Source organism: Myotis myotis, unplaced genomic scaffold (genome assembly GCF_014108235.1).
Source record: "Myotis myotis isolate mMyoMyo1 unplaced genomic scaffold, mMyoMyo1.p scaffold_m19_p_18, whole genome shotgun sequence".
In the NCBI taxonomy this organism is placed as follows: Eukaryota; Metazoa; Chordata; class Mammalia; order Chiroptera; family Vespertilionidae; genus Myotis; species Myotis myotis.
In genome coordinates this window covers 18,436,860-18,459,200 of record NW_023416322.1, presented here as the reverse complement: position 1 = coordinate 18,459,200, position 22,341 = coordinate 18,436,860, and the positions used below count along the sequence as shown (strand labels likewise).

The following is a 22,341-nucleotide window of genomic DNA, read 5'->3' as shown; positions in this document are numbered from 1 at the left end:
TTGCCTCGAAGTCTGGGTTATTAAACACTTGTCTGCCAAGCCCCTTCCCCCTTCCCCTCTCTTTTAAACTAGAATTCAAAGGTACTGAGATATTACAAACAAAAAGATCCTAAAGTCTCTTAAAAGGATTATGTAGCTCTAAAGTCTCTTAAAAGGTTATGAATATTTTGCTCCAAAAATGAAACCAAAATTTTAGTTTCTCCAGTCTGACCATAAGGCAGAGCATATATTTTCTTTTGTGTTTCACTTTTGTATGATTTTATTTTAAAATAATTTCAATAATGAGCGGATAGATCATTTTTAAGTTTTTGTCCTCCATTTTGAAAATGTACTTTATTTGAACGTTGGTAAATTAGGACCCATCTTCAAACACCTCATCTTCCCCTTGCTGTAGCAAGTAAATATTAGGGTGCTGAGCAGATGTGCAAAAGGTGACATTGGGCAAGTGCCCTGATGCCCTAACATGCATTGTTAATTTGGGGGAGAGTAAGTTTAGCACTAGAGCAATTCCTGTACTTCGCTTCATACATTGTCATTGATGCTCACTCATCGCCCTTAGAGAAGGATTTAAAAAATATATATCTTTTTATTGATTTCAGAGAGGAAGGGAGAGAGAGAGAAAAACATCAATGATGAGAGAGAATCATTGATTGGCTGCCTCCTGCACGCTCCCTCCAGGGGATGGAGTCTGCAACCTGGGCATGTGCCCTGACCAGGAATCTGATTCATAGGTTGACACTCAACCACTGAGCACACCGGCCGGGCTAGAGAAGGGTTTTTTTTTTTTTTTTGTATCATTTTTTTTATTATTATTAGTTAAGGTATTACAAATGTGTCCTCATCCCCCCCATTAACCCCCAACCTCCCCCCCACACACACTCATGCTCCCATCCCCCTGTTGTCCATGTCCATTGGTATGGCTTATATACATGTATACAAGTCCTTCGGTTGATCTCTTCCCCTTACCCCCGCCCTCCCCTACTTTCCTTCAAAATCAAAATTTTCGAAGTATTTGATTAGCCATCCTGTTAGCCCAAACAGGGTTCTTCCTAATTTACAGATGCAAACACTGAGGAGCAAAAACCTTTAAAGGGACTTATGGGGATCCAGCATGCACATTGACATATTTTTTCAGAGGAAAAGGCGGACTGAAAGGAAGCGACTGGGTTAATGAGCGCCATGATTTCATTCCCAAGGGAGAACGTGGCTTCCTGCCAAGTCCGCTTTCTGGCAGGAAAAGGGACCCACTTCATCAGGTCCTCTGACAAGCATTTTTCTCTGTGTTTGAGTTTTTGGCCACATCAATGCTCAGTGAAAACTTTGTTCTGTTAAATAGTTATTACTTTCAATAAGGAAGGATTTAGTTTTAAATTGGAATTTGCGTTGTGAGTAAAATAAGAATCATCAAATTACAGAGCTGTTTGGTAAGGGAAGCCTGACATTGTCACAAGGTAAGGAAGTGTGATGTAGAATTAAAGCGTGAATATTCCCGCAGACTGAGAAGCTCTTCCTTTTCTTGTTGTTAACATCTGACTCTGAAGTGTATTCTTTGACTGTCACTTTTTAGTATTATCAGGCTGGTAAGTATTTTGACCAGGCCTTTCAAAATGACTAAGTAAAACATGCAAAGTATCCCTAAATTTTGGTATTAAGAGGGGTCAAAGAACTATAGATGTTTTTATAGAAGATAAAAATTAACGTTATATTTGGTCTTCATTTTTCTCATTTTTAAATGAGAAGTGACAAATGTGAATTAAGTTTTAAATGCATCCCAGTGACTTACTAAGCTAACATTTTCCCTAACTTTGTTCATTCTAACATTCTACAAGATGCTGTGAGAATAACGGGAAGTTCACTTGTAAATGTGTGTCATATACCTTATCCTTCTCTTGGAGTTTTATAACATATTAGCATATGAAAGACATTAAGAGATTCTAAAATAAAGCCATGTACTTGACTTTAACTCTACAGCTCCCAGACTTGACCTCAGCCCCATTTGACTTGGAATGAGTATTTTATAGTATACACATAGGGCACCACTGTACCAAGTAGTTAAAAATGTAATTAGGCTTTGAAACCTATATCTTTTTCATTTATTGCTTCTGGATAAAGTTAATTGATGCTCCTGGGAGACAGATAGGAAATATTAGGCCTGCTCTGAAAGTATACACAGAGTGATCAAGAACAGTTACTAGGCCATGATCTGAGTCACAGGCCTAAGGAAACATTTGGTATTTTGCTTGAATCAGACCCCCCTTTTTAGTATCTTCCAAAATTAAATACAGAAATAGTCACCAGCCCATAAGCTGGAGTGCTCCTATTAATCCCTGTTGGCAGTTAGACGTGGTGACACTTAGCTATTCTAACGCCTCGGGCGGAGATGGCCGCCACTTTGGTTTTACAGAAAGCAATGTCGCCTGCTGGCTTCGTTCCAGTGCTTTAGCTTCTGACAGGCCAGATGAAGAAAAAGCAAGCATGCTGCATAGTAAGCACATGTCACTATTTAGAGATTCAGTTTTCCGTCTTTAATTTTCACATGTCTGATTATTTCAATTGAGAAGAATTTGATATAAAACCATTCAAACTTACAATTCAGAGAAATTGGCTCGTGAGTCTTTGCATCACTTGGAATGATTACCTGCTTTAGAAACAGATTCTTGGGTAGGTCATCTTCCCCAGCACCTGTGCCCTCTCGCAATCTGGGACTCCTCGGGGGATGTTGGAGAGCCGGTTTCAGCCAGATCCTGCAGGCCACTCCCCTTGGGAAGGCACCAGATGCAGAGCTCATGGCTGGAGAGCGCTGCTGCGGCAGCAGGAGCCTCTCCCGATTGGGACTGATTGGGCAGAAGCCTGTGGCAGGCACAGTGAGGCCAGGATGAGCAGGAGTGGCAGGTGGGAGCTGCAGGCGGCGTTGGACTGTGGGTTTTGGCTTGATCCGTGCAGGCCAACCAGAGGGACCCCACCCGTGCGTGAATTCGTGCACCGGGCCTCTAGTATTGTAATAACTACGCATGGTTTCAGGTGGTCACTTGCATTGTTGGAGGGAACACTTTGTACACATGAAACGAATACAAAATAGCATTGAATGCAAACTGCAATAAAAAAAAATTTTATAGCCCAGCCAGCATGGCTCAGTGGTTGAGTGTCAACTTATGAACTAGGAGTTCATGGTTTGATTCCTGGTCAGGGCACATGCCCAGGTTGCTGGCTCTATTCTCATTGTGGGGCATGCAGGAGGCAGCCAATCAATGATTCTCCCTCATCATTGATGTTTCTATCTCCCTCTCCTTCTCCTTTCCTCTCTGAAATCAATAGAAATATATTAATTTTTCTTTTCAAAGGATGAGTTTGAAAACTTACCATGGAACAATACAAAGGAGATGATTGATACCATTTACTAAATTTGCTCCTGGGGTTATTGAGAACATCCTTGATAAAATATGTCAGTCACCTAGTTCTTGATAGGATAGTAAATAGAAGCAAATGTAACCATGATGAAGTAATACCTCTACTTCTAGAGAGGAAGGAAACACACAGCACCAACACCAACACCAACCCCCTACTCCACTGCACCCACAGGTGAGGGATGGCCTTTCATGGCTTGTAGGGAAATTAAATCAGAGCAAGGGGAAAGCATGACTGGCTCTGATTCAGCTATTTCAGTGTTTTCAGTTTTCCTTTGCAGTGTTATTTCTCCAACTCACAACCCTGCATTTATTGTACAGGTGGAAGGGGACCAGCTCCCTCCAGGACATACCGTCAGCCAGTATGAGACCTGTAAGATCAGAACGATAAAAGCCGGCACCTTGGAGAAGCTGGTGGAGAACCTGCTGACGGCTTTCGGGGACAATGACTTCACCTATATCAGCATCTTCCTGTCAACGTACAGAGGCTTTGCCTCCACCAAAGAAGTGTTGGAACTACTGCTGGACAGGTAAGAATCGGAAGGCAGGTGAGAGGGGAGGGAAATGTAGGACTGTGCAGAGCGAGGGATGGGTTCTGAATCACCTGCAGTTGGTGCCGAGTGACATGTATGAGAAAGGATTAACTGGAAGGGGTGGAGCAAATGGCATGGAGATTATTCAGGAGCCACTTTACGGTCTATTTCTGATGAGGATATCTCATAAAAAATCTGTGAGTTAGGAGTACATGCTGTGAATCTAGCCTTGATTGTTTATAGAGTTCACTTACTATTTGGCACCCTAAAATTTTGTCCATGTTTTTATAATTTCATATAATTCCAGTAAGTCACTGGAAGTTTTATTGGGTTGTGAGATTTAAATATGCTAATATGTGTGAAGTATGGAGTTCAGTGTTAAATCTATAGGAAGCAGCTCATGAATGGTGGCTGTAAAAATGATGATGATAATAACTTCCAGCAACCACTGTGCATTGGCTGCTTTATGGACATGCACATAAATGTCATCCCTGATTTATGTTAAGTCACACGTCACATATAGTAGAGCAGTGTACATTGTAACTCACACACTGATGATTGTATTTCTCCCTTTATTTCTAATTAAACTTTGTCTTTTAAAAAATAAGCCAGACAATTGGTTTAGAATCATGAGAGTTCTCATCCAGACCCTTATATTCTAGGGTTTCCTGTATCAGAAAGGAAATGAGATAGGATGTTTTTGTTGGAGTTGTTGAATACTGATTTTTAACTAGGTTTAAAAAGTTGACAATAATATGTCCTCATGTTAAACGTTCTTATACTGTAGGAAGGTATAGAAAACACACACAAATATTTCCTCGTGGCTACCTTTTCCCAAATAACTTCCATCGCTTTTGTATTCTTCCCAAATTTTGGAGCGGTGTATGTACATTTATAGATTTGTACATTTATATAGATATGTGTCATGCATGTGATATTACATATAGATAATACACTTAAATATGATGTAAATAGAATCACAATACTCAGTCTGTTTTGAAATATTTTTTTTCACTATTGTATCTTGGAGATTTCTTTGTTCATTAAGGGAATTAACATAAGTAAAGGGCTTATTGAAACAGGGCTGACATTTTGAAAGCTCAAATAAACTGTTATTTCAAAATCAGCACATGTAGGTAGATTTACCATATTCTTTTTATTGAATTGACTTTTCTATGGATAGACAGTTAAGCTCTCTCCAGTTTTTAAATTTTTTTAAAAAAATTTTTAAACAATACTGTAAAGAGTGTCTTTGTATATATCTTCCGAGTATCTGTTTGAGAATGCCATAGGGTAAGTTCATGGAAGAGTGATTGATAGGTCAGAATGTTTTAGCACTTGAAAATGTGAAAGGTATTGCTAGATTGCCCTCCGGACGGCTGCACGAGCCACACTCCTGCCCACAGCGGAGGGTGCCCCTTCCCTCACTTTCCCCACACCCTTGCCAACTCTGCCATCGAAACTGTCTCTATCATGATCTGTCCACTGACAAATAACTCATTGTTTTTAAATGTATGTTTCTTACACTTATGAGTGAGGTTTAGCATTCTTTAAAATGCTTAATGGGGCCTTTGTGTTTTCTGTGAACTGTCTTTGCATATTCTTTACTTATTTTTATTTTGGACTCTTGTCATCTAATTATTGATCGGCTAATTACAACTATTTGTATATTAACAAAATTGGTGCTTTGTTTATCATATGTTGGAAATATTTTTCCTAATTTGTCCCTTGGGTTCAAAAGTTATTTATTCATATTCTTTTTATGAAGACATTTAAATATTTTTCTGCAATTGTATCTATCAGTCTTAGGAAAGGCCTTTTAATAATCAAGTTCTATTCCAATGGAAATAAGATTATTGATAACAGTGAGCTTTTCTCAAGATATTTTCCTCATAGATGCATACAGAGTGAAATCATTAGGATCGTATGTTCTGTGTATTCAGGAGCATTCACAAGATCTCTCTCCTTATCATGCATTGATCTGGTTATGGTAACTCTGGACTTAGAAAGTCCTGTAGATTTTTGCATAGCAGTAACTTCAAATACTAAGCCTGCAGTGTAAACCTGGGGGATTAGTGAGTCATTTTTTTCATAGTTTGTTTGCTTGTATAATACCTCTCACCTATAAATAGAACCTGAAGAATTATGCGAGTTTTCTCTTTGCTATTCTATTTTTAAAAAAAGGCTGCAGTATGCTAACTGTTGGCAGGCAGTAGGAGGAAATAGGTCAGCCCCTCAGAACTCCTGAAAGAGTTTCAGGAATGGGTGACATCTTCTACTTCTGGGGTATCTTTATTGATTCGAGGCTATAGATGGCCACAGTCAGTAAGGGCGCGCGCGCGTGAATTCCAGCTGCTCACCACAAACAGTGGACAGACACACAGGAACTAGAGTGTTTAGTCTATGACTCGTGGACATCCAGCTTTTATTTGATGATTTTAAAAAATCTTCTCTTTGTTCTCCTATTGTAGACATTTTTGGATTTTTAAAATATTAACTAGATGACAATGATTAAATAATGGAATCAATATGAATTCAGATTCCATGTAATTCAAACAGTCATTTAAGGTATAACTGAATGAAGAGTTAAGGTTTATCTTGAACCATTTGGATGGGCCATGGCCTGGCCTTGAATTTAATCTCATAGTATGTTTTTCCTTGCGTCTGAGGTGAGTGGAATCATCACGTACCGAATGCCCGTGAAATGCCCAGGGCTGCAGGACACCATGGGCGAAACGTATATATAAGGCTTGGTTGGTTCTCACTTTGGTGGTGAATTTGCTGAGAAGCTGCATGTACTTACCCTCCAAAGACCCTCAGTTGCAACCCCCTCTACATAACTTATATTCATAATTTTGTATTCTTTTTTCTTTGAGAGGACCCCTCAGATTACATATGCTGACCCTGCAAAACCTGGATCCACCCTGAGAACTTAATATTTACTGCAGAAGATAAAGTTTACATTTATGAAACAAGTAGACAACCACTTAAGATGGTATAAAAATTTCCCTAGCCGGTTTGGCTCAGTGGATAGAGCGTCATCCTGGGAACTGAAAGGTCCCAGGTTCGATTCCGGTCAAGGGCACATGCCTAGGTTGTGGGCTCGATCCCCAGTGAAAACTTGCAGGAGGCAGCCAATCCATGATTCTCTCTCATCATGGATGTTTCTATCTCTCTCGCTCTCTTCCTTCCTCTCTGAAATCAATAAAATATATTTTTTAATAAAGCTTTATAAAAAAAAAGATGGTATAAAAATGAAACCAGCATGCTCTGAAGAAGTTCAGAGAAATAAACCCCATTTATTTTGCTTCCTCTGCAGAAATTTGAAGTTGTCCAGATATGTACAAACTTGAACATGAGTATTTCTTCCTCACTCCATTTCCTACTCACATGTAGATCTTGTGGCCAGATATTAATCTTTGTTTCATTTTAATCAAAATTCAGATTCTGTACAACACTGGGTTCTTAAATTTATTTTGGGGGACTTTAATGTCTATAATTGGGAGGTAAGCAATTAAGTTGCATGAGTTTACCTTTTCTGAATGTTTTTATTTATTTTAGAGAGAGAGGAAAGGAGAGGTGGGGGAGAGAGAGAAACATTGATCTGCTGCCTCACCTTCTACAGGGCATGTGCCCGGACCAGAAATGGAACCGGTGACCTTTCTGTCCATGGGACATTCAACCAACTGAGCCACTCCAGCCAGGCAATATACTATTTTCTTGTTAGGAAATTATAGTAGACTTGTTTGTGAGTCTCTGGTGTAATTTTAAAAATAATTTCTCTTGGTTTCATAATAATATATTGCTTATCTTTTGTGAAATCGACACTGAAAAGCTATTGTAGAATGTGCTAATCCTAACCAGCCAAAAATGGATTGAAGGCAGATGCTGCAGTATTTATTTACCTCCAGAGAAAAGCTTATTTGAAGTCAAGCTTTGATTTTCCTTAAGACTTCCAATCACATGGCTTTTCTTCTATGCTTTCTGTGATTTAAAAAAAACACCTTTTTATAATTTTTTTTTTTATTCTGTTAATATGAGCCTTTGTGTTTGACCAGTAGACAGTGGTTTAAAGTCCCCCATGGCTAATTCCATGTGTCTGCGTTACCCTGTGCTTGGGGTGATCAGCAATTCACAAGGAATCCTGCGTTCTGTGCTTCTCACCATGGCTCAGAGTTAATTCTAGGGCTCACTGGCTTCCTTTCAGTCTGAGAGAAAGTTTTTGAATTGTGGTTTAGTTGTTTGTATTGGGGCTTTGAGATTTTATCTTCTCTAACTTTAAACATACATTCCACTTAAAAATATATTCTTCCCACCACACCATTAAAAAACGTAAGGGAGAAAGTTTCCTCTGAAAATACCCAATGTCAAGTGCAGGGAGAAACCTAACTCAGCTAGGGATCCTCACTGAGAGCCAAGAAGAGTTTGTACAAACATCTAGGTTTTTCTTCAGACAGCTGTCACATTAGCTACTTTTGGGATATTTATTAATCATTCTCTTTTTCTGCATCTCTCATAGCAGAAGTAAGCAAGATGCTAAGAGCAGGCAGAATAGGGGTGGACGAGGTCCCCAGAAACTTCTGCTAAGTTACTTGTGGCACTCAGGCCGCAGTTTGGAAAGGACTGAGCAGGAGCCTGAGTTAGCCCTTCATTTCAAGTGCATTCTCCAACGGAGGACTTCCAGAGGGGACTAAGGTTGCAGCCACCCTTAACATGACGCTTTAAGGCCAACGTGGCTTGAATTTGCTTACTTAGGTCACAGAGAGGAGACTAACTCAGTGGGTTTTTGAACTTATTTCTTCTTCCCATGTTTGCTTGCCCTGAGTTTTCATAGACGTTATCTCATTTAATTCATCTGTCATTACATTACTCCCATGTTTACAGATGCAAATGTTGAGGCATAGAAACATTCAGTCAGTAAGTGGCGGAGCTGGAATTAAGACCTCCATCTTTCTGACCTGGAAGCTCTTTCTGATTTTATTTTATTTATTTATTTTAAATCTTTATTGTTGAAAGTATTACATATGTCCCCCCCTTTCCTTTCCCCATTGCCTCTTCTAGCCTGCCCTGCCCTCTCACCCCAGGCCTTCACCACACTATTGTCTGTGTGTGTGTGTGGGGGGGGGGGGGGCTCTTTTCAAGCGCAGCATGTCACCTCTCGAGATCTGTCACTGCTGGGTCTGTGTATCTGGAGTGTTTCTGTTTATTTGATGTGCCCAGGCCAAATCCCCTGGCCTGAATCTGCTCTTTTCAAAAGAGGACCCTTCTTGGAGGCTAGGGATAGCAAATGAGAAAGCTTGGGAGGATTTACACAAATATTTTACCCCTAAGGGGATGGTAATCTTAAATCCATACTCATGACACCTGGCGAGGGGATACCTTCATATGGAAAGATGATGCACCAGTGGCCAGCAGGAGGGGGGGGCTGCCCTTGCTGGTGAAGCCAGTTCCTCTGTGGCTTAGAGAAGAGTTGATCAAATATAAAAGGAAAACATTTTATTTTTCCCATAGTCTGTCATACGTGCCAAACATGCTTCCTTTTCCTTTCAGAGCTTTAGGATACTCCTGGGGAAAGCAGTTTTCCTGTCTTTCTTCAAGTCATGAGATTTATGGGCAACACAGGAGTGTAATGGCTACGAACATGGGCTTGGGAGTCAGAAAATGAATTTGACTCCAGTTTTGTGCCCCTCACACGCCCTGCAACATTGGGCAAGCTACTTTATTTTTCCAGCTTCCGTTTCCTTATCTATAAAATGAGAATGAAAAATAAGCCTTATCTATAGAGTTATTCTGAATTTTAAGCTTGATAATATAAAGTTTTCAGTATAGTGGTTGGCAAATATTAAGTGCATAAGAGATTACCATTAGAATTTCTTTCTTCACAACACTGACCACTCTTTGAAATTACCTTTCTTATTTATCCTGCTGTTTCCTGACCTGCCTCCTACTCAGAATCATGTCTGTCTTGGTCATTGCTGCGCCCTTGGAGAGGAATTCTGTTTGGCAGTAGGTGCTTACAAATGATTTGTCTAAAAAAATAAATAATGGTTATTATTCAAGCCTGTGTAAGCACTTGCATTGGAAGATACAGCAGTGAATGTGGCCCAGCCTCTGGCCACTTTTTGTGTAAGAGACAGATACAACTAGAGGCTTGTACCATTATTGTCAAGGCAGTGAGGGCTCAATGAATACTTTAAAATTTTTTTTATTTTTTAGAGAATTTTTAGGCTCACAGCAAAATTGAATGGAAAGTACAGAGAATTCTCATATACCTCCTGCCCCCACACATCCCCCCACTATCAGTACCCCCACCAGAGCAGTACATTTGTAACAATCATTATCACCCAAAGTCCATAGTTTACCCTAGGGTTCACTCTTGATGTACATGCTATGGGTTTGGACAAATATGTAATGATATGTATGCTTTATTATTATAGTATTATACAGGGTGTTTCCATTGCCCTAAAAATCTTTCGTGCTCTCCCTGTAATCTCTCTCTTCCCCCACCCCAGTCCTTGGCGATCACTGATCTTTTTACTGTCTCCATAGTTTTGCCTTTTTCCAGAACCTTATATAGTTGGAATCTTACAGCATGTAGTCTTTTAAGATTGGCTTCTTTTTAAAAACATGTATTTTTATTGATTTCAGAGAGGAAGGGAGAGTGAGAGTGAGAGAGAGAAACATCAGTGATGAGAGAGACTCATTGATCAGCTGCCTTCTGCATACCCCACACTGGGGATTGAGCCTGCAACCTAGGCATGTGTCCTGACTGGGAATTGAACTGTGACCTTGTGGTTCATAGGTTGACGCTCAACCACTGAGCCACACAGGCCAGGCTAAGATTGGCTTCTTTCACTTAGTAACATGCAATTAAAGCTTCTCCATGTCTTTTCATGGCTTGATAGCTCATTTCTTGTTACTGCTGAGTAAGGTTCCATTGTCTGAGTGTAGCACAGTTTGTTTGTACCTACTGGGGATATGTTGGCTGCTTTCAGGTTTTGGCAATTATGGATAAAGGTGCTGTAAACATCATGTATAGGTTTTTGTGTAGACATAAATTTTCAGCTCTGTTGGGTAAATGCCAATGAGCAAGATTGCTGGGTTAAATGAGACGAGTATGTTTAGTTTTGTAGGAAACTGCAAAAGGGCCATATCACTTTGCATTTATTGCTCCATATCCTTGCCAGTCTTTGATATTGTCTTTGTTTTGGATTTTGGCTGTTCCAATAGGTGTATAGTGGTATCTCATTGTATTTTTAGTTTGCAGTTTCCAGTAGGCACATGACAGTGTACATCTCTTCATGGGCTTCCTTGTCATCTGTGTATCTTCTTTTTTTTTAAAAAAAAATATATTTTATTGATTTTTCACAGAGAGGAAGGGAGAGGGATAGAGAGTTAGAAACATCAATGAGAGAGAAACATCGATCAGCTGCTTCCTGCACACCCCCTACTGGGGATGTGCCCGCAACCAAGGTACATGCCCTTGACCAGAATCGAACCCGGGACCCTTCAGTCCGCAGTCTAATGCTCCATCCACTGAGCCAAACCAGTCAGGGCTGTGTATTTTCTTTGGTGAAGTGTCTGTTGCAGTCTTCTGCCCATTTTTAAATCGTGGTGTTTGTTTTCTTATTGTTGTTTTAAGAGGGTTTATTTTTTTTATTATTTTTTTTTTAATATATTTTATTGATTTCTTACAGAGAAGAAGGGTGAGGAATAGAGAGTTAGAAACATCAATGAGAGAGAAACATCAATCAGCTGCCTCCTGCACACTCCCTACTGGGTATGTGCCAGCAACCAAGGTACATGCCCTTGACTGGAATCGAACCTGGGACCCTTCAGTCCACAGGCCCATGCTCTATCCACTGAGCCAAACCAGTCAGGGCAAGAGGGTTTATTTTTATGTGTTTTGGGTAACAGCCTTTTAGCAGATGCATCTTTCCCAAATATTTGCTCCGTGGGCTTGTCTTCTTACTATCCTGATACGGTCTTTTGCAGAGCAGCTTTTAATTTTAACAAAGTCCAGCTTATCAATTTTTTCCCCCCATGATGTGTGCCTTCGGGGTTATGTCTAAAAGGTCCTTGTCATGCCCGAGGTCACGTAGGTTTTTTCCTATGTTATCTTCTAGAAGTTTTATAGTTTTAGATTTTACATTAGGCCTGTGAGCCATTCTGGGTTAACTTTTGTGAAGGGTGCAAAGTCTGTGTGTAGCTTCCTCGCCCATCATGTGGAAGACCAGTTGACTCGCTGTTGCGCTGCAGTCCTATGATCAGGTGTGAGTCTTAAGACAGCCTGGGCCCCTGGACTGTGACCTTTACCGGTGCTTCCTCAGGGAAAGGATGGCTAGGGGGACCTGGAGATGGGGATTTCCTTTAGGGAGGTGAGGCTCTGATAAAACCCAGCCAGTTAGGCTCTGGGTAACTAGTTTCCCCCGAGAGCAGGTCTAGTGAAGAAGAACTTAAGGAGCACGGAGAGCTCTGGTATTTCAAAATGGCTCCCTTGCCCAGCCCTTTGCTGGAAGCAGGAGGAGATTTTTTCTCTGATATTCACTGTGAGAACCTGGTCAATCTTCTATAGACAACCTGGTGGCTTCATCTATAGTTTTTATCTTTCAGATGTGTCCACGCTGAGCTCTAGCAACTCACCAGTGACAGTTTAGGTTTTCATACATTGGCACTGGTTCCCGTGGGGATTCTCTGTCTGTGTCCCCAGCTTTGGGGACAGTGGTTTGCCCTCTGACCTCACGTCTCTGAGGGACCTAAGAAGAGCTGTTGATTTTTCAGTTTGCTCAGCTTTTTCCTTGTTACTAGGACAGAGTGGCTACTTCTAAGCTCCTTCCCTGCTAAACTGGACAATGGAAGTCCTCTTTTGCCCATTTTTCAATTGGGTTGTTTGTTTTCTTGTTGTTGAGGTTTAAGCTGTAGCTGATCTTCTCATTTTCTTGACTGAATGTGCACTTTTAAGAAAAACCTTTCTTCCACTGGGAGCCATGAGGTGGTCGTAGTAAACCTCCTTTCAGTAGCTCATAGCACACATCCATCCGGCTCTCCAATGCTTTTTTAGCATGAGAAGCTGGGTAAGCATTTTTGAGATGCGTACAATATGTTCCAAATTACTTTTTGTAAAACCTCACTTAAAACTAATTAAGTTTTTTTTTTACTTAATTCTAGAATTAGACTGGGCACTTGCCAAATATTCCAATTCATGCTGGCATGCAGTGCTCATGAGACCCCCTTCCTTCCTTCTCTTTTAGCAGGAGGCAAGGCTTCTAATATCTTCCCTCACCTCTTCCACGTCCAAAGAGAGGGGGGTTATGAGCGGAGAGCACTGTGGGGAGCAGATACTGGAATTTGACCTGCTCCAAGGGTCGCACAGCAACTTACACTGGTGACTACAGTACCTTCAGGTGCTGGTCTCTTACAACAGTAACACTTACTAGTATATTAAATGTTATAATTAAACTCATAATATTACTTTTCCTACACTTTTGTTTCCTCTAAGAGTCACTTATGTCTAATTTCTCTCACTTATATGGGAAAGTTTTTCAAAATAATGCTATACCATTTTCTTAATTTGTTTATTTTATTTCCACCCCCTTTCTCTCCCCCCAAAATGTGGAAATAGAATCTTTTGTCCCACGGTGCATGAAAACGCTGAGGTTTATTTGTCGGTTGGCTCCAGGATGCTCATCCCACTCATAGAGTGGAAAAACTTTCAGGAAATCCTAACATTGCCTTGTTTCCTTTTCTAGCTCAAAATACAGACATATTGCATATCCTGACTAGAGGGAGAATTTCTTAGAAAACGAAGGCCATTTCTTAAGATTTTTGTTATAACAGATGAGTTTAAGTAGATTTTCTCTAGGTTTGAGTGTTTATGATTCCATAGTCAAGAAACCCTCTGATGGTATATATGTTGTGGTTAAAAATAAAAGCAGATTGCTGAAAGATAAATTGGATTCAGATCACATTTCCTGTGACTATTAGGAAGATGAAAGTATTTGCTGATGGGAAAGAAAAGAGGATTATAATAAGGGCTATGAGAATCTGTGAGTATTGAAATGCTTCTAACATCAAAAAGAACATTGAAAACTTGTATAGGGCACGCAATTCATGAAAGGTCCCATGCTCTTGTTGGTTCATGCCTTATCAGGTGGAGAAAAGCAGTTTAGATAATAAAACTATAGAAAATATAGCATTTATGGTAATTTACATACCATCTGTGGTGGGCACAATAATGGCCCCCAAACACATCTAGTCTTAATCCCTGGAACCTATGATTATGTTGGATTCCATGGCAAAGCAGAATTGAAGTTGCAGATGGAACTAAGGTTACTAATCAGCTGCCTTTAAAATAAACAGATTATTTTAGATTATCTGGGTGGGCCCAGTGTTGTCACAAGGGTCCTGGAATGTGAAAGGTGGAGGTAAAGAAGGCCAGAGGGAAAAAATGTGAGGATGGAAACAGGATAAGAGAGACCAGGAATTCTTGTTCAGGGACGTAGTAGTGCTCATGGGCTCAAGGAAGCAAAAGGTCAGTTGTTGGTTGACCTTCACCGTTGTTCTGTTCAGGACATCACACCCTGTTCAGCCGTGGCCCACACACTCAGCTTGTGGAAGCGTGATTGGAAGCAGAGCGAGGGGGCTCAGCCTCAGCATGACTAAGGCTTTGTTACTCTTTGCTCCCTGTAGCTACACCACTGCGTTGGGGAACCGGAAAGCTTAATTTGGTTGTTTTAGAATTACCTCCAACTACAAGCACACAAAGGAGAATGGAAATAAGTTCTCTTCCCTGCCGGGCTGCTTGTCTTTGGTAAATCTGTCTTTATTTTTGCCAAGTGGACCCTGCTGTCACCCCGCAGCATGGTGGGTCCTCCGTGGGAGCCTGTGTGACTGCAGGGCCCCAGCCTGACAAGGTGGCAGTGAGGGTTCTGTTCAAGCAGACACTGTTGGGTGTGTCAGGCTTCCCCATGGACCAGAGCCAGGCTAGCTTTCATTTCTTCAAATGAGAGAAATATGTTTCTGTGAAGTGGTTGTGTGTGTGTGTGTGTGTGTGTGTGTGTGTGTGTGTTTCATTTGGCAAAGGGAGGCAGGACATACAGTTACCCTTTTTTTAGAAAAGAATACCAAATTTCTCAGCAGGTTTAAAAAATGTGCTGCTGTTTGGGAACTAATCCCCCTCCCCCCCCCCCAAAAAAAAAGAAACCAAAAAAACTGATGGCACACTGAGAGGCAAGGTTCATAGATCCCGAGTGGTAACCGGCCACTTTTAAACTTAGTTTTGATAATCCAAAACACTATTGTTTTTACTATTTTCTAGCAGTTGGTGGGAGGGATTGATCACCAATCCCTGTGCCAATTTGCTAAAAACTATGGACCCTCTCTATAGAAAAAAAGCTCATCACTAAATGTTGCGTGCTGTTTAGAGATTCCAAGACTTCCATGAGTTCATCCATAAGGGGCTCCGCTGTGACCCCTCTCACCCCTCTGCAAAGCCTTCTTCCGTGACAAGGGGCATGGAGATGGCTATTATGCCATTATGAGAAGGGCACTGCTCCCAGCTTATATTGTGATGGGGCAAATATCCTGAGTATAGTTCTGAAAAAGAAATTCATTAATTCCATTAAAGTCATTTCATGGTTTAAAAAAGTATATCTCTGAATCACAGTTACTTTTTTTTTTTTTTAAATCACTTTTCTCTCACCTGACATTTCATTTTTAACCTTTTGGGGTTGTGTGTGTGAACTTAACCAATGAGAATGACATCAGGCCCCTTGTCCTGGGAAATAATTCTTTTGCCTTTGGTCTCTGCTAAAGTTGCCAGTAAGCTCCAGTTTAGATAAAGTGATGCTTTGTTGAGTCTTCTTAAGCATGGAAGTAACTCGTCCTTGCAATGACGGGTACCATGATCTAACCTGAGATGCAGTGCATGTGATTTTGCATAGCTTATTTCACAGGGCTCTTGAAGAGCTGTTCATTAGCAGCTTTTTGTGGCTGGGGAAAACCGAGCCACAGGCTTGACTGATTTGATAATAATGCATTAATTCATCTTAAACCTGAGAAGAATTCTGACTTGTTAACATTCTGTGATTGTCAGCGTGTTGCCTGCCCCCTGGCCCCCAGTCCTACCTAACCTGTGTCTCCTGCTGTCTTTCCCTGTGACCCCACAAAGTGCTGCAGCGTGCTAACAAGGCGAAATGGCAGTTGACTGTTTAGTGTTGGTATGAACTGCAGTGCAGGGAGGGGTACTGATGAGCCACCATGCTCTGGGGGCAGAAGTCCAGCCAGAGAAGAGAAATGGATGACAAAGGCTTATGGAAACTAGAAGAAACCTTACAGCAAAGGTGTGGAGGCCATCATACCTAAGAAATAACCTTAAATTTGAATGAGAAATAAGTTACAGCAAGAGACACCTTTTTTTGTTTTCTTTCTCTGGATGAATGGTCATTATAAAGTCTTTATCTTGTTTTGGTCTCCTCTTTAGGCGGCTGTGGGTTGTGGCTGGGTGAAGGTCGTATTCGCAAGGAACATTTTATAGCATTTTTGTAACTGTCAAGTGAAACTGAAACAACAGGTGCTTTTTTGCTGTTAATGCTGCCTTAACTTGCAGGGACTTCTGTGGAGATAATCTGTAGAATTATCTCGAAGGGCAGGGAAGATGGAGGGCCCTTCACGACAAAGGCCCCGAGGGGAGGAGGGCAGCTCTTTCTGGGTCTTCCAACTTTCTAACCATGGGCCACCTTTGCCTAGAGAACAAGGTCTTATGAGCAGAAGGCACCCCGTGGGGTTCTCTGCTCAGTGTCGCTCGCCCCTCCTTTCTTGCAAGAGAACAAGGAGTTTTTGCCTTGCTGCCTTTGACCTTTGCCTTCTTGAATAACCAACTCCTTAGTGGTAGCAAGACCTTTCCAAGATAGGTTTGGTGGCCACACCCAGTTCTAAGGTCAGACTTGGGTGGAGAGGTGCCTGCCATGGAGGCTCTTTCTCAGAGGGATTAAAAACAGCCCCTCACGCCCTGGCTGGTTTGGCTCAATGGATAGAGCGTCGGCCTGTGGACTGAAGGGTCCTGGGTTCGATTCCAGTCAAGGGCACATGCCTGGGTTGCGGGCTCTATCCCCAGTTAGGGATGGGCAGGAGGCAGCCTATCAATGATTCTTTCTCTTCATTGTTGTTTCTATCTCTCCCTCTTCCTTCCTCTCTGAAATAAATAAAAATATATTTAAATAAATAAAAAACAGCAACAACAGCCCCTCACTGATCTGTGGGACGCAGATGCGTCTCAGTCGAGGCTTGGTTTCCAAACATCTGCAGGCTATTTCAACCGTGTCATTTTCCTGAGTCAGGGTCAGCTTCTGAACATTTTTCTCATACCTGACCTGTGTTCTTGCAGGTCAGGTAAAGAAAAATGTCTCAGATGTTCACAGGCTGGGGCTTGTTAGGAAAGCAAAGACTCCCAGAGGTCCTTGAGTCAGCAGCTTCCTGTGAGGTCTCTCTCCTGGACTTCCTCCTCTCTGTTCTCTCATCTTCCCCAGTAAGTAGCTTCTTCCCTTCTCTTCCCTCCCCAGCCTTTTTTTTATTCATGGTAAGAGAGGATATCAATTCATTAATTTAGCAAATGTTAACTGAGTGTCTTCTAGTCCAGGCTCAGGGGTTATAGCAGTAAGCAAGATAAAAGAGTAAAACCCAAGTCCTTACCGTGACCTACTAGGCCCTCATGATCTGTCCCTGTCACCTCCACGCTCACCTTATCCCCCTTCACTTACTCTGTCTCTCCTTGCCCATTGGCCTTCTTGCCACTAGGACACTCAGCCAGGCCCTTGCACTGCCTCTCCCTTCCTCGAGGATCTCTGGAGCCCACTCCTTCACCGTCTGGAGCATTTTACTTAATTTTCTCATTCACATTGGATCTTCGCTGAATACCTCCTATGAAGCAGCCACCTCTGACCCTCCAATCATGTCCAATCCTTACCAGTTTTCTTTTTCTCCACTGCACCTTTTCCTGTCTGACTGAGCATATGTCAACTAATTACATACACGAACATTTATCATTTATCTCCCTCCACTACAATGTACGCGCCATGAAAATAGGGGGCCTTGGTTTGTTCGCCGCTGTATTTCCAGTGCCCAGAATAGTACCTGGACATGGGTCTTAGGAAATATTCATTGGCTGAGGATGAAATGAGTGAAAGAATAAATAACTGAGTGAATGAATAAAAAGCTCAATGTTTCTAACCGCAAAGAATTTATAATCTGGTGGGGGGAGACATAGAATAAACAAACACAATAACCACAGCTCTCTGGTTGGGCAGTGACTCAGATGCTGGTAAGTCTGGCTATCCCGGTTCAAATCCCTGCCCCACTTACTCGCTGTATTTTCAAGGGCAAATTACTTCAGCTCTCTGGGCTTCCTTTTCTCATCTACTAAATCGGAAGAATAATAATACCACCCTAGAAGATTCCTGTGAAAATTAAATGGAAAAAAATTATAGAAAGTGCTCAGCACAGTGCCTGGCATATAATAAGCTCTTGACAATTATGAACTGCTATTATCATTAGATGACTTGCCAGAATCAAGTGGAGCCTGGAAAGTTCTTCAGGACTTTGCCCATCCTGGTGTAGTGTTACCAAGATGTTTCTGTTTGGGGGCCAAGGTTGGAAAGGTCCCCTCCCAGAAAGATTGTCCCTGGCCAGTGTTGTATCTTAGGGATTCTTTGAACCACAAATATCCCTGGTCCTCCCTCCAAACACATATTAAACATTTCATCCGCCCAGATGGGCTCTAAACAATACATCCATCCCCTCTGGAAAAAAACTGTTTCCTGTTTATATATTAGCAATCAGTTAAACATTATGTTGGCTTTTTCTTTTTCTAGTAATTTTTAGGCTGCAGTAATAATTGCTGAAGGCTGTACTTTAGGAGATACTTGTAAATCTATCTTTCACCTTGTGATACAGAGAAAACCATGTCAAAAGTCGTTCTGACCATTTGTGTTTTAATTTGTTTTATGAGTTACCATTTAAAAAAGGGCAGTTTCTCGTTGGTAAGCCTTCTTAAGAGGTTGGAGCTTTGATCTCAGATCCTAGGGAGGCTTTGCAGAAATTGGAGGCGACATTGTTGGCGGTTTGTCTGTAGCTATTCTACTGCCATTAATTAAACACACGCATTGACACGCCCTTTATTTACTCCCCTGGAGTCAATGAATTGAACTTGACTTTGGTTTTTGCTGGGAAGCTGTGAGAGGGTCCAGGAAACATCAAAGGAATGCCCTTAATCTAGTAAAACTGACTCTCAAATACCCTAAAGAGTTCTTGATCCCAAAGCTGGTCCAGCTTCTTTACTGTAAAGCATTAATTCTCCTTAATGATAAGGAAAGTTCAGGGGCAAATAATCCCCAGTCCATGAAGTCCCAGGCACTTTAATTTTATTTCACTTCTAAAGGTCTCTTTTGTAAAATTGTATGTATATATTGCTCCGTGTTTTTTTGTTTGTTTTTGCATTTTCATATTGCTTACACCTTCATGAACTCAACTTAAAGATCTTAAAACTTTATTTCTTTTGTATTTTAATTTTATATTTTTGGAAGAGTTGCAGCTATCCTAAAGCTTTTTTATGCTCCTAAACCTTTAGAAATGAAGGCACAGATAGGCTAAGACACTTGTGTAAGCAGATGGTGCCTTTGCAGAACCTAGTAGCTAGAAAGCCCATTGTCATGTCTGCTTAGGGAACCCCATGGAACCACTCATTTGCTCCCAAGAAATAGCCATCACCAGGCCTGCTGGGTGTTTTGTTTTTTTTTAATCCTCACCCAAGAATATTTTTCCATTGATTTTTAGAGAGAGAGTGGAAGGAGGGGGAGAGACAGAGAGAGAAATATGTACGCAAGAGAGACACATTGATTAGTTGCCTCCTGCACGTGCCCTGACCAGGGCCAGGGATCGAGCCTGCAACCTAGGTACGTGCCTGGGACCCTTCAGTCCCCAGGCCGACATGCTCTAGCCACTGAGCCAAACAGGCTAGGGCATGAATGCCTGCTTTAAGTTCTAAAGAGTAGTGAGCGGAAGAGACAAAAATCCTGCTCTCGTGGAGTTATGTTGTAATGGACGATGAACCCAAAGAGTAAATTATCACACATGTTAGCAGGTGTTAAAGGTGGTGGTGTTCGAGTTGGTTTGTGTTTTCAATAGGGTGGTCAGGGAAGGCCTCCCTGATGAAGTGACATTTGAGGAGAGATCTGAAGGACCTGAGGGAGTGTGCCGTTGGCAGAGGTGTGGGACGAGGCAGTGGGGAGTGCAAGGTTCTGAGGCTGGAGGATGCCTGGCGGTGGGTGGAGCAGCCAGGAGGCCAGTGAGGCTGAGGAAGAGTGAGTGCAGGAGACATGGTCAGAGACAATCAGGAGCAGGTAGTTTAGGGCCTGGTGGGACAGGTAAGACGCTGGCCTTTTCTCAGAGCGAGATGGGAGCCGAAATGATCTAGTTTACACTGACTGGGATCATGTGGCTGCTGCTCAGAAGCCAGGAGACTAGTTAGGTGGCTGTTGCCTTGCTCTAGGGCAGAGATGCTGGTAGGCTGAGCCGGCTGGAAGTGATGAGAAGGGTTTAGATTCAGAACATGTTATACAGGCGGCGTCAAAAGGATATCCTGGCGGATTGGGGAGAGAAGAGTTAATAATGTCCGCAAACTCCAAGACTGAGCACCCAGACCACGGGGAGTATTTCTCCTCTGCCACACGTGCATTATTGTTGCTGGTTCTTACTGGCCTCCAAGGTATTATGACAGTCAATCTGGTCCCGATTATGAATCTGCAGACACACTGGTGGCCGGGAGGGCTATCTGTATCATCATCTAGGTCAGTGATGGTGAACCTATGTCACCTCTGACACGCGAACTCATTTTTTTGGTTGATTTTTCTTTGTTAAATGGCATTTAAATATATAAAATAAATATCAAAAATATAAGTCTTTGTTTTACTATGGTTGCAAATATCAAAAAATTTCTGTAGGTGACACGGCACCAGAGTTAAGTTAGGGTTTTTCAAAATGCTGACACGCCGAGCTCAAAAGGTTCGCCATCACTGGTCTAGGCCCACATTCTGAGAAAATGGTCCTCACGTAATTCGTGAGAGAGCTTAGCTCACCAGGGAAGGTTGCTTAGTCCTTCTCCACACATCTGACTGCACCTGGGGCTCGTCCCTCTGGGAGCGGAGCTGTGGTAGGTGTGGGTGTCCTCCCAGCCAGCATCTCAGCTCTGAGCCCGGAAAATGCAGAGAAAGAGCGGCAGAGCTGGAGAAGCTCAAGTAAAGAAGGAGTAGGAAGATCAGGAAACTGTTAGCACAAACAGCTCTGAAGAGGAAATCACAGGAGCAGTGAAATGTGCGTCTTTTTTTTGGAAGAGTTTTTCCTTCTTCCTTCTCTCACTCATGGCTCCCCGTTGGAAGGGAAAAGATGCAATATTTCTAAAATAACCAGGGAGAGGATTAATGGAGGTTGGGCAAGAAGAGCTCTCAGAGCCTCACTGCACCCTGCACCCTGCCCCACAGCCTTCCTACTTAAGTCAACCCCAAAGCCTATTGTGAGAGAACAGGAGGACTCAGTTCACTATGGTGGTGGCCAAGGAGAGAGCCAAAAATCCCACTCTGTTTATTGACTAGGAATCTATCCCTGCATTGCTCACATGGGGTGGAGTAAATCTTAATCTGACTGAGTTGTTGTCTCTGGAAAAGCAAAGGGTAGCCCTGGAAGCCCTCTACGTAGCAGGTGCAGGGCAGCATGAGGAGGAGCAGGGAGGGCGGAGGCCAGTGGAAAATATTTCAGGGAGGCCAAGAAGTCCATAAGGCTGACGAGCTCGAAAAAGGAGCAGGTGGATGGGAGGGGGCAGTTAATGCCTAAGGGCACAGACTGGAACCTACCGGGATAGGGGATAAGGAGACCGACCAGACAGACTGGCATTCGGTCAAACCAGATGGTGGATTTTTATTTTTAAAAGGATTTTAAATCCTAGAAACCAGGAGCCATAAGGGTGGTGGGGCCTTTAATCCCATTAGTAGAAGATAAAAGTGTGCTCTTTAAAAATGTAAAGCCACCAGTTATAGAATTTCTATCATCCAAACTTTGGCACAGACTGTCAGCTTGGGAAATTCCAAGGAATCTCTGAATTCGTCATTGATGGGAAGATGAACTACAGAAATAGTCTAAGCATTATAAGTGAATGTAAAGACGCCTGAATAATTCAAAGTAAACTTACTACATGTACATTCTGAACCAAATAAAACATGATCTATTTGTATGAAATAGACTTGCTTACATACAGAGTTGGAAGAATAGCTAACCAGGGACTGATCAGTTATTTAGTAAATTTTGAGTACGTACTGAGCCAAATTTTAACATTTAAGCACCTGTTGCTTCCTAAAATA

General features: G+C 42.0%; 1 protein-coding gene across 6 annotated transcripts in view; it reads left to right on the top strand.

The window, feature by feature from the left end:
• RGL1 (ral guanine nucleotide dissociation stimulator like 1) overlaps positions 1-22,341 on the top strand; it is a 215,798-nt gene that overhangs the window by 132,284 nt on the left and 61,173 nt on the right. For all 6 annotated transcript variants that reach the window (XR_004973218.1, XM_036342704.1, XM_036342703.1 and 3 more), the window contains one exon: positions 3,726-3,934. Coding sequence is in view for 5 of the 6 variants with exons in the window: in XM_036342704.1 (XP_036198597.1) it covers positions 3,726-3,934 (209 nt within the window). In the remaining variant the exon portion in view is untranslated. The remainder of the gene's footprint in view (positions 1-3,725; positions 3,935-22,341) is intronic.